A 15,662-nucleotide genomic window follows, 5' to 3' on the forward strand; every position below is an offset into this window, starting at 1 on the left:
AGTCCTCCACCTAAAAGCAGGGATTAATAATAGTTTAAAAAATTATTTGATGTAATTTTATATTTTTCTATATATATTGAAAAAATATTTTTCAATTAGTTTGATGCTTATTTAAGATCAACAAAAGATAACATATGCTATATTTCTAATATTTATCAAATTTAATAAAATAGTCATATGTGAATTATATTATGTTCTTAATGTAAACTAAAAATATTTATATTCTAAAATCTTATTATTTCTTGAATTTACTTCTAAATAGATTATAAACTAATTTTTACATATATACTAATTATATTAATAAAAGAATTATATTTTATATATCTTCAACTAAATTAATTATATATTTATATATAATCTTTAAATTTGTTATTATATAATTCAATCAAGCATAATTCAAACTATTTTTAAAAAGAATGAAAATTCTTTATTTAAAATAAAAGTACTTATGAAATAATTTAAAAAGTTTTCAACTTTAATTATAGACATTTTAGCATATTTTTATAATAGAATTTCTTAAAGGCAAATTTATAATATAAAGGAATGAATGTCTTCCCAAAGATCCTAAATATAACAAAGGCACTTTTAAATAATCTCAATATGCCCCTTTAAACTGTGTATTAATGTATAGAACCTTTGTTCTTTTTTTTAATTCTTTCTTCTATTAATATAATTAATATGACTTCTTTTATGGATTAAATAAATTACTAATATCATAAAAATATTTTAAAATAAAACATATAAACATTATTTAATTTATTAAAAAAATTAATTGAATGAAAAATTCCTCAAAAATTTAAGATACAAAAATTAGATTTTACAATTTATAAGAATCATTTTGCATAATTTAAAACAATATCAAACCTATCAGCTATTGTTGCCAAATACGGCCCATCGCATGAAACGTTGGCTTGGATACATCTAAATTATACATCTTTTATCTTCTTTATAATAAAAAAATTGGATACCATATTACTAAGTATGCACAAATCATACTCGTCCTTTCGAATCGGTCATGACTTTAGGTACATCATGATTGATAGCTGTGACAACTATTTCATTTATTAAGATTCCGTGACATAAATGATATTCCACATTTTAAAGCGATGGTAATATTTTTTTGGAATTAAAATTGTAGAATATTATCAATTATCAAACTATACCACATATAAATAGGTTTAAAAATTCTGAAATTTGATTGAACAAAAAATAAATATAGATGGGCGTAATGAATCCAATAGTTACCTGCCTTAGACAGGAACTAACAAGTGTTTTGTATACATCCAACGGAATTGGAGTTTATGTTAAATATTTACCATCCTATAGACACACATCACCCCCCAGACACCTGAGCTAAAGACATGGAAGGACCAATAAGAGTTAATTATTTTTAATTTCATTATTTATGTGAGAAATGTGTAATTAATTAATTTTTGAAATGGTTAGTGAGTCCTTCACAGCTTTTGCAATCATGTCATACATAATCCACCGTCTTAAATTTGTTGCAAGAAAGCTTCTCATCTGACAAGAGCCATGGTTCTAAGAGATTGTAACCAAATTTTATCACAATCAAGTGCATGCAAATGCCAAATATGTCACCAAGTTCTTATTGTAACATTTTTGGCACAATGTTCATTACAATGTGCTTGCGGATAGTTTCAGTGTACTTGTCCAGCACTCTATTCAGTGGTAACAATACCCACGAATATCACTCGAGCATTTTGGTTCTTGTATAAAACAATGCCTTGCATTATCCAATAACAGTTTGCTACATCTAGCTTCTGATCTTTCTGTGCGGTGCAAAGAAAATTTGATGATCTTCCCATATGGACGACAGACTTCCATAGCAGTTTATCAAAATCAAATGTAACATGAAAGTACATATAGAAGTACAAGAAAAATAGAATTGTTACAGATAAGATAAGATAAAATTATTAATGTCCACGAAAAACCAAAACGGTGATCTCTCAATTTTAACATTGCTTTCCAACCCAAGTATTTGACAAATAATCGACCGGCTCGCTACATCTACTTTGATAACTTAATGTGATTATTTCTTATAACTGCTGTATCTTCAATTTTACTTCTCTCCTACGGTTCCTTTGTTTAAGCATTTGACAAATAATGGACGGGCTCACAACGTCTAGCTAGATAACTTAATGTGGTTATTTCTTATAATTTATGTATCTTAGATTTCTTATAATTGCTGTATCTTAGATTTAATTTTCAAGATAATTCACCTTCCGTAGATATAGAAGATTAGATGGAGAGTTTGATCAATTTTGGAAAGCAAGATGATAACTTCCTAAACACTATTGTCGATTTACCAAGGCATACCATTCTTCCATTGCAATCAATTAACAAGAGCTCAATTAATTTGAGAAATTTTCTGGTTTTCTTGATTGATTTGTGAATTTGGCACACTGAACAAGCCTTCATACTTTCTTGAAAATAATGCCTCAGTTCTTCAAGCTATACTAGTGATATACAGGATAAATATTACAGCTGAGAAATTACTCGAATTGAGCACAAAGAAAATTTGGATTTTAAATTACATAACATGTCAACAATATGTGATTTATGAAAATGCCCAAAGCTCTTGAGCACTTCCAAAAAACCAGGCAGACGAGATACTTCCATCTGTAATCACTTGGCAACAAACTTTCAATTGTTCAACCAGATAACCCAGCTTTCATAGCAAAAGATACGATAAATAATTCGACCTGCCTACTAAGTACACAACCCCGGCAGATTGGCGCTTACAAATAATATTTTGTTTAATAAACAGAAATGTAACTGTGATCGATTTGTGGCCAGTGAATTTCCAGGAGTAACACACTAATTTTGCACATGTAGGTCATCCTGGACCACAAAAGGCGTGAAGATACATTTACAGGGTGGCATGCAAGTCCTTGCAAGCTTTCTCTTGTTTAACACATTGAAATCGGAGGCTCCCTTCCCATGCTCAAGCCTCAAAACTTGTAGCTTTGTCCCGTTCACTTATCCTATGATATGTATAATGCTCCACAAGAATCTTCAATATGGAAAATGTTAGGCCCCTCCTTAAGTCACCAATCTCATCATCAATTAAGACTACATAACCTATCAGTCTGAATTGAGATGCAAAAATATTACAGGTGCACTAATGTACGGAGCCGTGATGAACCGAAAAATTATACGAATCCACCTCAAAAAGGAGCAGAGTGAAGCCTTCTAAGAGGATCCTTGAGCCTTCTAAGAGGATCCTTCAGATTTAATAGTGATAGAGGTGGCGGCATTTCTGCCATGAACTGTCACAGGAAAAATAATTGTCAATCAAATATCAACTTGTAGAAACAAAATATGAATAATGAAAAACTTATTATATGATCAATAATTTTAATGAACACGTACGCATTGATGTTTCAATGGCAACCCTGAACAAATTGTGATTTTTTCCACCAAGTTACCATGTCTACAGTAAGAGATCACTAACAAATCATAAATGGAGTACCTAAAATTTAAGAAAAATAAAGAAATTACTGGCATATGGATAAAGCACAAATCATATAACTTGAACCAGTCATTACACAGATAAACGGTATAATGATATACAGAGCAATTCCAGATATATTTCTGATAAAAAAAATGAAAAAAAGTTTCCATGGCCATCCATTTTGGCCAATAGTTTAACGTGAACTGTCCTAAAGACCTATAAATCACCACTGCAAAACTGTAGAATCTTCACTATTTTCAAACTGGTGTACCATCCTACTCGCATCAAGATTGAACTTGAGCAATCAAGGCAAGATCGAACCTGAAGTCAAATCCATCGAATATTTCCTCCACCTGTTTATCCTTGTGTAAAACAAACCATGCATCCTCGTGCAATTTTGTAAGCATGTCTTCGAAAATCAAGGATTCAATGATGAGATGATCTTCAAACACTTGTACAGGTATTCCTTCAAATGCCATATCAGATTGTCACACCACCCTGAGTTGTCCTTCATTCTCTTCTTCCACGAGCAATTTGTTCATCATCCTGCACATTCTCTCCATTGGTGCTTGGGGTTTCACCATCTGACATGAGATTGCCAATTGATTTTTCTTTAGGGACATCTTGCAATTCTTCATTTGTATATTTATCAAGCATGGTGTCCTTGAAAAGTAAGGATCACTAAAGTTGATGAATCACGCCACTTGCAACAACTTGTTTGTCTTGAGACATCTTCGGCAATGTTTCCTTTTGTTCTTCTTCCATGAGATCTTTTAGCACGCATCTTATAACTTGGACCAGTCATTAAACGATATAATGATACAGACAGCAATTCCAGGCATATTTCTGAAAAAAAAATCCATGGCCATCCATTTTAGCCAGAGTTTAACATGATGAACTGTCCTAAGGACCTAGAAATCATACTCAGCAAATCTGTAGAATCTTCACTATTTTCAAACTGGATCCCCCTAATTATGGCAGTTTTAGCCAAAGGAGACTCCTAGTATAGGTGTACACTGGCTTGACATGTTTCAACAATTTAAGGTGTTCATTAGATTGCCATCGAATTAAAGATCATCAAATCTGATACTCTTGCAAAAAGCTTCATTTCTAATCCCAATCGTAATTAGAGATGTGAGTATTTAAAAATGCCAGGGCATTCCAATTCCAATCCCCTTAAAACTAATTGATTTAGAAAAAAAAAATCAATGAAGAGCAGTGACTTCCACTTTAACATGGAATAAAGAGGCAAATTGTTACAGTGAAATACAACATGCATGCACCAAACATGTTACTGGTGGAGATGCAGGGACATGACTATGCCATTTTGAACAATGGACAGTTTTGAAATGTAAAATCTAGTTACCAGAACAGACAATGATTGCAACAGAGCACATATCCTTGCAACCAGGTTTCCTTGTGAACTAAAAGAGGGGTAAAAATTTTGTTGAATACCAAAGAGAACAGAACAACAGAGAAAACAAAGAGCACTAAAGAGCTTTATCCTGGTCAACAAGTTTAAGCCAGCTTATGAGATAAATCAGGGGAGAGCATCCTATGATCAACAATGATCCAATCCAGCGCATGCTCGGAGGCCCATTTAGCCAAGCAATCAGCCACACCGTTCCACTTCCAAGGGATATGCATAAAAGACACAGAATCCAGAGAATTGCATAACTGAGTGATCTGTTGAATAACCAGAGCCAAATGTCAGTCCACGTCCACAAGGTTCCGTCTATTCAATAAATTCACAACCACCAGCGAGTCAGTCTCACAGATAATTCTTCTTTGGCCACGTTGACAACATTGTTCCACTGCAACCAAGATAGCAAGGGCTTCCATGAGGTTATTTGTATGGTAACCCTTGTAGATAGAAAACAGAAACTAAACATCACCGGAGCTGTCACGCCCAACTCCCCGACCACTCGGTCCAAGATTTCCCCGAGAAGAGCCATCAGTGTTGATTTTAAGAACTCCAGCCTAGGGAGGAGTCCAATGCCCCCTCACAATCAACAGGCTACCTAGCTCTATTCCCAGAGCATTTGTGGGGGAGAGAGGGAGCACCGCCCTGAAGAGGAAAGGAGAGGCATGAGTAAATACCAACATCTCCAGGGTCCAAACCTCCACCAAAGTCACATTTAGCCAGGAGTGTTCCATGAAGAGAATGAGCAATTTTCCCCCACAGGTGCCTGATCCCCAGCTGCACGTCATGAAAGATCCTCTTATTTCTCTCAAGCCAAACATGCCATAAAATAAGGGGAAGGCCAATAGTCCAAGCAACCTGAAGAAAAGAGCTCTTGGAAGGGGGATGGCCCACACAGTCCCAAAACTCAGACAAGGAAGAAACATGCCAACACATGCATCCCCACACACTCCACCAAAAGTGCCAAATTTGCTTGACAAAGGGGCACTAGAAAAAAAGGTGGGAAATAGTCTCTTCACTATCATGGCATAAGACACAGATGAAGGGGGCCCCTGGAAGCCTCTCTTGCAAAGATTCTCCGAAGTAAGACAGCAATTGTAAACTAGAATCCAGGGGAAAAAGTTACACTTAGGCCAAGAAAAGCTATTCCAAGCTTTCTTCCACCAAGAGACCTCCACCTCCCCGAACAGTTGCTTACTTAGCGCAAGGTACCCTGAAGAAACAAAATACTTGCCAAAAGAAGCATCTCCCCAAGCCAAAACATCGAGTTCTTGCAAAGAGTTGCACTCCCTAGAAGCCAAGATCTGAGAATGCTCCAACCGATCCCTCAGAAAGCCACCCGGCAACCAATTAGAAGAATTCTTCCATCTGTAACCAACAACAAGGAACAGGTTATGAGCCTCCTTATAATGAGCCACCTTATTCCTTCCAGTAGAAAGGAAAAAATCACAAAGAGACTGTAAATGTGGATGAGAGGACAAGAGAGGAGGATGCCCACTCCAGGAATCACTCCAAAACAAAGCCTTTGTGCTTCTGTTACAAATCCAAAATAGACTTCTCTTCACCAAGTGAGCACCAATCTTGAGGGTATTCCACACCATAGAGCCTCTTCCCTCAAGAGGAAACCTGGAAACATCTAAAGGTTCTACACCAAGTAAATACTTGTGTGACAAGATACAGGCCCAAAGCTGAGACTGACTAGAACACCAGCGCCAATAGAGCTTGGCAGCAAGAGCTTGACTGCACAAGATAGTAGAACGAAGGCCGAGGCCTCCTTCCTTTTTTGGCTTGCAAACGGTATCCCAATTGATGAGGCTCCATTTAGTATTTTGCAAATTGCCACTCCAAAGAAATTGGTGAGAAAGTGCATCAAATTCCTTAAGAAAGTACATCAAGGCACCCTGAACCATGCTTCTATATATGGGAAGGGCCTAAATCACAGATTGCAAGAGAGTCACCCTGTCAGTAGTAGAGAGCCACCTATGAGTCCAATGATTGACTTTTTGCCAAAGCTTGTCAAGCAAGCTCTGCCAAAAGAGCCTAGGCTGTCTTTCCACCACAATAGGGACCCCCAAGTAAGTCAGAGGGAGAGACTCAATCTGAAATCTCAAGATATTAACAATCCTCCGTTGGATAGGCTCAAAAGTGTTGAAGAAAAAAATAAAGGATTTGTGGTCGTTGATTTTATGAACAAAGGCAGCCAAATAAGTATCCAAGGTGAGCCCAAAGGCTTCAGCTTCCCGAATCTGAGCTCTCTCGACAAGGGTCGTACGATCAACAAACTAGAGGTGGGAAAGAGTGCATAGACCATTTCCCCATGCCATCCCTAAATCAGATTTTGGGAAACATGAGACTTAATAAGTCTGCCAAGTCCCTCAACCATAATGATAAACAAATAAGGAGAAAGGGGATCTCCCTGACAAAGAACCCTAGAGGCTCCAACAATTCACCATTAAGGATCGAGAAGGAGGGAGTAGTAACACAGCTCAAAACCCAACTAACCTATTTCTGACTGAAGCCAAAAGCTAAAAGAACTTTCCACAAGAAACCCTGATTGACTCCATCATAAGCCTTAGCCATATCAAGCTTGATGAACATGGCACATTCTCTAGAAGTACACATAGAGTGAATGGCTTCAGAAGCAATAACCACCCCATCCAAAATTTGTTTTACAACGACAAAACCCCCTTGTTCCTCAAAAATAACCATGGGAAGCCAAACTTTAAGCCTCTCTGCTAGGAGCTTAGTAATGATTTTATAGACCACATTACAAAGAGCAATGGGCCTAAAGAAGTCCAGTTGATTAGCCTCTTCCTTCTTCGGAATAAGGACTAGGAAAGTAGCATTCAAAGCCCGGAGCATATCTTTGTTGGAATAGAACTCCTAAACCACATCCAAAAGGTCATGATTGATAATATCCCAAAATTCTTAGAAGAATTCAACAGGGAAGCCATCAAGCCCTAGAGCTTTACCCTTACACAAGCTGAAGACCACCTCCTCCAAGTTTGACATACAAATCAACCGCATAAGAGTCATTCATCTCCCTGGTCACAATAGAGGGAATACAAGACAAGATCATATTCTCCTTAATCTCCGTTGGAGGCAAGTCATCTGAAAAGAGGGTAGAGTAAAACTGAATAGCTTCCCTAGACACAGCTTGAGAGAAGGTCAGATGCGTCCCATCAAAAGTAACAAGAGAAGAAATGTAACTCATGTTACGTCAAACCTGCACAGATTTTTGGAAAAATGCGGTGTTCTTGTCCCCTTCTTGAAGCCAGTCAACTCGAGCCTTCTGTTTCAAATAAATTTCTTTTCTAAGATCCCACTCTGCTAAATCACTAGAAGCTTGGGATTCCACTATGCCAAGAGCTTCAGATAAATCCAAATCTGCCTAGTAATAACATCAAGACGATCTTGAGCCCTCTTCTTCATAATGTGAAGACTACCAAAACAATTCTTGTTCCAATTCTTCAACTTCCTTTTGACATATTGTAAATTTTTAGAGGAGAACATAGCACTTTCATAGGCAAGGCCTCCCTGTCGCCACCAGTGAGCCATTAAATCATGGAGAGAAGAGTCTCGAAGCCACATCAACTGGAACTTAAAGGGAGGCTTCTTCGGGACAGCAACATAACTAGCCGTGAGCTTGATAGGCCAGTGGTCAGAGCCTCTCCAACCATCCTTATCAGGACCAATAGTATTGGATGGCCCTTGCCCCTGACTTGAAGTGTTCATTTGAGCTTTCCCTTTACTAGTACTATCAATCTGAACTTTCTCTTTTCCAGTACTAACAGTTTGACCAATCCCCTTACCATCATTTGCCATCTTTGGGCCTCAGAACCCGCCAAGGGTGCCATTGCCTTTAGAGGCTTGAGGGCATTGACGCTATAAATGACCATACGCATGACAAATGTGGCATCGGAAGGGAAGGGATTCATAGTCTGGCTGTTGAATCCAAGAAGAAGGGCCTAGGCAGATTTCCAAAGAATCTGGCAAAGGATTATTTAAATCAATTTCAACACAAATACAGGCATAAGAAATTATCTTTTTATCCAATGATTGATGTGCTATAGCAATCAGCTTCCCAAGGACAGTGGCAATCTGTTGAAGGATATCCTCTCGCCAAAACTCCGAAGGAAGCCGCAACAAGAGGACCCAAACAGGAACTCTTGAAGGGAGATCCTTAGCGGAATTGAACCCCATATGCCAAGGTTTGACAAGAAGACCCACACAGTCCTAAAAATATGGGCCTCCCTCAAAGACTCGGTTCCGATCTGACATGCAAGAGAAAGCCACCAAAAAGTAGCTATTACCAGCCAGCGTAATATCCATATCACCTTCCACCTACCAAAAACGACGAATCCAAGCTTCCAGAGCCAACAAGGAAATCCAGATACCAAGAAACTTGCATATCAATGCATGTGTGGCCAAATAGTCCACATCTTCCATTACTGCCTCCAGAGGGATAACCAACACAGGCCGATCCTGACTATATGGAAGGCAGCCATTAACTTTATTTAACTTTGAGCATTTGCAAACATAAAATGTCTCCTCCTCCTGTGAACTCACCCCAGGAGAAGATCCACCACAAGTTGAGGCTCCAGCAAGAATGAGACTCTTGGTGACCCCGCTCGCGGCCATAAGAGCCCAGCAAACAAACTCCCTCACAACTAATCCCAACGGTAGCACTCAGCCCTCACAAACCTCTAAACACTCCCACGCACGCACACAGCCACACGGAATAGACCGTCCAAGTATTGTTACATTGTTGTTATACAACTTCATTATATTTGGGAGTCTCCATTACAGTCTTACTCTATAAATGTTTGTAGAATGAAGGCTTGCTAAATTTGTCAACCAAGTTTCCTTGTGACTATGATGTGGGTTCACTATTTTTGACATATAGGAGCATGTGCTACTAATATATCGGGAATGTTAAATTAAAAATTAAAATTAAATCATTTTATTTATTTACAGGTCTTCATATTCCAAACTTGTATAAAAAATATCAGGAAACATCATATTAAAAATAAAATGCTTTAAATTTACAAGCCTTCGTATTGCAAACTGTTCTTACATGTTCCAAAAAAGCAACTAACCTATTTTAACTTTAACAGTTCTTTGTTCACCTGGTCACTATCTCTCATAAATCAAGGTAAACAAGCTTTGATGCAGCCATCGTCACACTATTTTTTATTGGATGAAAATTACTTTGTTAACTGAAATATGCATCTCATGCAAACAAATAGACTATCCCATTTAGTATCTCATACTACGAATACCTAAGCAGCTCCCTCCATTTCTTCTGGAATCGCACCAAAAGTCACCATCACAAACCTTCTGATTGATGCTTTTATGCCAAACAGCAAGCTACCAATTCCATTTGTCCAATCCTGCATGGTCCCCAATGGCCCTTATAATCACATGATCTCCACTGTATTCTAATCACCTGAATCCTAAAACTTCGCATTTGTGTGTATGTATCCCTCTGCTTCCTAGCTTAACAGTTAGTTATCTCTTCCCCTTAGAGTTGCTAATAAAGCTCAATCACTACCACTAATCAAAAAGGACTAACATTAATCAAAGGAATTTATAATTCCACTAATACGTCTCAAACAGGATTAAAAAGGAGGGGTGATTAGAAAAAGCCTTGCAATTTCAAATGTTCATATGAAGTATAATTTAGACCATATCCCACTATACCACCCACATATCTCAATATATGCTTTGCTGCAACAAGATGAATCTGTCTAGGCTCATACATTAACTGACTGAGACTGTTAACAGCATAACATATATCAGGCCTAGTATTGACTAGATACATGTAACGTCCCCTCTTTAGTACGACATGGCATTGTTCGTGGATTTGCCTATTACAGACTCTTGTAGGCAGATGGGATTGATGAGAGTCATTGTGGCATTTATTTGGTGATTGGATGGCTCATTATGTTCTTGGAGATCTTATTTTATTATCATTTTTTATATGGGACCTACATGTTATAATTCTAAGTTGAGTTGCACTTTTTTTTATATATAAAAGTGCATTATAATGGATTTTACAATAGATGTTTCTAGAAGTTCTTAGTATCTTCTTAGAAAAGGATGCTTCTAGAAATTCTTCGTAACTTCTTAGAAAAGTAAATAAATAGAGGTCTTTGCCTCTCATTTGGACACTGGAATTGATGATTTTACTACCTTTCTCTATGAGCATTTGTGGCACCATCTAGGTCTGCAAATATTCAGCATAATCCTTGAGAACAATACCTCTCAAAAGATTGCATAACTGAGGAAGTGAAAGACCTTTTGAAGGGTTGTACATTGGATGTGGTAATCAGCCATTTCATGTTGAACTTCATTGGTGTATTCAGTTTTGGACAGAGACTTGATTTAGGGTTTGTGATTTGTGTTGCAAGAGGACTTGTGTTTCATTTATTCATCGAGAAGATCATTTTGGGAGCAATTTGGAAGGAAATCAGGGCATTTTTGAGGAGTTTTTGACAGGGCCTGTTATGCAATGGAGACACACATTTTTGCTCATAACTACCAATCAGCTGCGAGCCTGATTTTATAATTTTGGGGGCACATTCTTCTAACCTAGGCACCCCTTTTCTTGGCATTTTCGGCAGCTAAAACCCCAGCATTTATTTTTGTTAGAGGCCGTACAGTTAGTACAGGTACGGCTGCACCTGCTGGTCGTACAGGGACTGGTTTGGGAGCAGTTACGGGCTGCAGCACTGTTGTTTCATCATCAGCATTCGACCACAGCATTTTGAAAGTAATCAGGTTCCATTTTGATTGCACTTGATTATGAAAATTGCATATATTATATTCAGATATAAGGGTCTGAAAATTCAGTCAATGTGTAATAGTCTTTGCACAAATACAGTCATTTTGTATTCAGTTAGAACTATTGTGTGAGACAAGGAAATCCTAATCAGTCCATTCAATAAGGACTCTTAGCGTTGCATATTTTGTAATAGTTCAAGTGTAAAAAATCTGAAGCTGTAATTGACATCTATATTGAATGCATATATATATATTGGTACTGTTATTTGCATCATTGTAATGTGTGGATTTGGCATCAACAATTTCTACAATCAGTTATTTACTAACAGCAGTAGAGTTGCGTGCATGCCAAGTGTTTGACGGAATTTTCATAGTACATATTCAGTTTCATTCTTCAGCAGTACAGTCCAGATTGCATGCCAAGTGTTTGACAAAATTCCATACTTCAGCATTGGTAAGTCCTAGTGACTTTTTAGCAAGGGTCCTTACAATACATCAATGATCCAATCAATTGTCTATACATAGTGGGATCTACTAAATCTGAACTGGCTGCATGCTCATGTAACTTTTTCAGATTTGCTTCCGTATGAGTTAATATAGACTTGCAATAAAGCATACAATATCTCTTCAAAATGTCATTTCCCCTGACTCAGAATAATCTCATTAGGTCTTTGCCACACTTCTAATCCAAGAAAGTAACACATAAGAAGAGATCTTTCATCTCAAACATTTGGCAATGAGATTATCTTCTCCAGTAAGAAACAGATCATCAACATAAAGAACTAAAATCAATGCTTTATCATCAATTACCTTGAAGTAGAAACCCAAGCTCAATAATAACGATCAATCCTTTAATACCATGCAGACGGAGCTTGTTTACAGTCATCCAAAGTCTTTTTTCAATCATACATGTCATTCCTTCTCATGAATCACAAAACCATATGGCTACTCAATAAATACATCTTTGATTACACCATTCAAGAATGTGGTAGATTTGGATCTACATTTTTTTAAGAAACCCAGCTCAATAAATAGTGATCAATCCTTTAATACCATGCACACGGAGCTTGTTTACAGTCATCCAAAGTCTTTTTTCAATCATACATGTCATTCCTTCTCATGAATCACAAAACCATATGGCTACTCAATAAATACATCTTTGATTACACCATTCAAGAATGTGGTAGATTTGGATCTACATTTTTTTAAGAAACCCAGCTCAATAAATAGTGATCAATCCTTTAATACCATGCACACGGAGCTTGTTTAATGCCATACAAAGCTTTTTTCTATCTACATACATGTCATTTCTTCTCATGAATTCACAAAACCATATGGCCTCTTCTTCACTTACAGTATCAAGAATGTTGTCTTTGCATCCATTTAATGTAATTTCCAACTTTTAACAGTTGCAATAACAATGATAGTTCTGATAGAAGTATACCGAGCTACAAGAGCAAATGTCTCCTTGTAGTCTCCACCTTCCTTTTGTGTAAACCCTCTTGCCACATATCTAGCTTTATATTTTTCAACACTTCCAACAGTTGCATGCTTAATTTGAACAGCCACTTAGAAGATAGAACAAACTTTTCTCAAGGCCTTGGGACAATATCCAAAACATCATTCTTGATGATAGACTGATACTCTTCTATCATGGCATCTTTCCAACCTAGATGATTTGAAGTCTCTCAAAACTTGAAGGCTCAAATTCAATAATATGACTCATTAAAGCACAATAACCTACAAACTTACGAGGTCTTTCACTTTCTCTGTAAATACCACGAGGTGCTGCATATTTTTCAACCTCTTGCATAGTATGTCAAGCCCACAAAGGTCTCTTTTTGTCAAATGAAACATTACTTGGTCCAACAGCAGGATCATTAGGATCTCCTAATTCGAAAGTCTCCCTCTAAATCTCAGAAGGGGAATCAAGGGCAGCAATATCAATATCTTAAAAAGTCTCTGGATCTCCTCCTTTGTTCTCTATCAATTTCCATGAAAGTTTATTTAGATCTTTTGAAAGCTACATCTTCAAATTACACATCTTTGCTAATTTCAATTTACTTTTGTCATAGAATGTAGACCTTGTAGGCTTTGGAAGACTCCCTATACCCAACAAAAGTTACCTTCCTGTCTGAAGGTTCTAACTTAGACCTTCTATCTTTAGGTACATGAATGAAAACTGGACACCCAGAAATTCTGAAATGACTAACTTCTAGTTTGATACCTACGAATGCCTCTTTCTGAGTCATATTATCTAAAATTTGATGTGGACTATAATGTTAAAAGATAAAAAGTTGTTCTTTAAGATTCTGCCCAGATAAAGGTTTCTAGACCTTCATATGGATCATGGCTTTCGTTGCATTTTCGAAAGACACCAGAAGTATATTCCAATGTTAAGACTTGGATCTTTTTTTCAGAGAATTTCTCAACTTGAGCTTCGAACTATTTAAATCTAGACAGCACTTCGTCAGACTATTCAGATTCCAGGAAATAAATCCCAGGTCTTGCGTGAAAAGTCATCAATAAATGTTGTTTTTTCAAGAACTGTTGCAAATGTACTAAGCACTGCCATCATGTTTGGTATGTGTTTTCCAAATGGCAGCGACCTGTTATTTATAATGAGCAAAGGCTAAGAAGAGACATGTCCCTTCATGGGATATATATATATATATATATATATCCCTCATATAATAAACTTATATCTCATATGTAATTTTATATAGTCATAGGTTTATCCGACTAAAGCTACCAAACATCAAAACTCTCTTAGCTAGGGATGATATACACATGACACGTATTACACCATTGGTAATATTAGGTATGGCAAATTTTAAAGATATCTTTGATCAGAAGATAATCACCATTTTGATATCACACATGATATCAAGAGTATTGGCCTTCAGAATATCAACATATTATATTCACCAAAACTTTGAGTAATGGTCTCCAGATTATCAACACTTGATATTCACCATGTACTCAATAAGGCAATGGTCTCTAGGATATCAACATATGATATTCACCATTTTGATATCACATTTGAGTACTAGTCTCCAAAATAACAATATATGATATTCACCAAATACTCTTTGAGTAATGGCCTTCAAAATGTTGAGATGCAAGATATTCACCAAGTACTATGAGTAATGGTGTCCAAAACATCAAGTTGCATGATATTCACCAAGTACTCTGTGTAATGGCCTCTGGAACATCAATTTGCATTACATTCACCATTTACTCAAAAATGTTTATAAGGTATGTGCACACGCATTCTCATAATGCTTACCATATAAACATCCAACATGCAAAGTATAATCTATCATGATCTACATAGCTATCGAAAGATATCCTTCGTAATAGAAAATTAAGTTATTGCAAAAGCATCACCTTTCAATATCTGCTGCAAATACAAGTGGCGCCATTTGGAAGTCACCACTTCCTCATGATGTACACAAGGGGTAGGCCCATTAAAATCACATACAACATTTTATTGATCACTAGAGAATCCATCTCAACATGGTTTACTCCCTTTGAATCAATAAGACCGAGATCACCGAAGGTTGACTGAATCACATCCTCTAAACGCTCCCTCTCTTTCAAAGTTGCCTCTAATGAAATGCCAAGCTCCCTCTAAATCTCAATCTCCCTCTTCTTGCAGTAATATTCTCGGAGGAAAAAATCAAGGCACATAGCTCATATAGAAATATGGATAAGAGATAATACTCCAGGATAATAATTTTGCATAATAATATAAGACCATCCCAATCTAATATAGATAAATGTATACACTTTGAGCATATATCTTTCATTTTCTATATATATACAATGATCTATATTTTCAATATATTATTTCCTTTATTATTATCACATATAAAACTCTAAGGTAACCAATTTCATTTATATTCATAACATATTATTTAGAAAATATATTTAGCTTTTATACGAATATAGTCACCATATATTTTCCATTACACT

The 15,662-nt window shown here is 36.6% G+C and overlaps 1 protein-coding gene across 1 annotated transcript in view; it reads right to left on the minus strand.

The window, feature by feature from the left end:
* Window positions 1–2,522: 2,522 nt before the first annotated feature.
* LOC149536779 (ABSCISIC ACID-INSENSITIVE 5-like protein 2) overlaps window positions 2,523–15,662 on the minus strand; it is a 41,995-nt gene continuing 28,855 nt past the window's right edge. Inside the window, exon 3 of the mRNA XM_089803896.1 lies at window positions 2,523–3,290. Within this exon, the coding sequence (XP_089660022.1) occupies window positions 3,189–3,290 (102 nt within the window). The 3' untranslated portion in view covers window positions 2,523–3,188. The remainder of the gene's footprint in view (window positions 3,291–15,662) is intronic.

The sequence above is a fragment of the Cupressus sempervirens genome, chromosome 10, assembly GCF_028749045.1.
Source record: "Cupressus sempervirens isolate cs-2001-9-10 chromosome 10, ASM2874904v1, whole genome shotgun sequence".
Taxonomy (NCBI): Eukaryota; Viridiplantae; Streptophyta; class Pinopsida; order Cupressales; family Cupressaceae; genus Cupressus; species Cupressus sempervirens.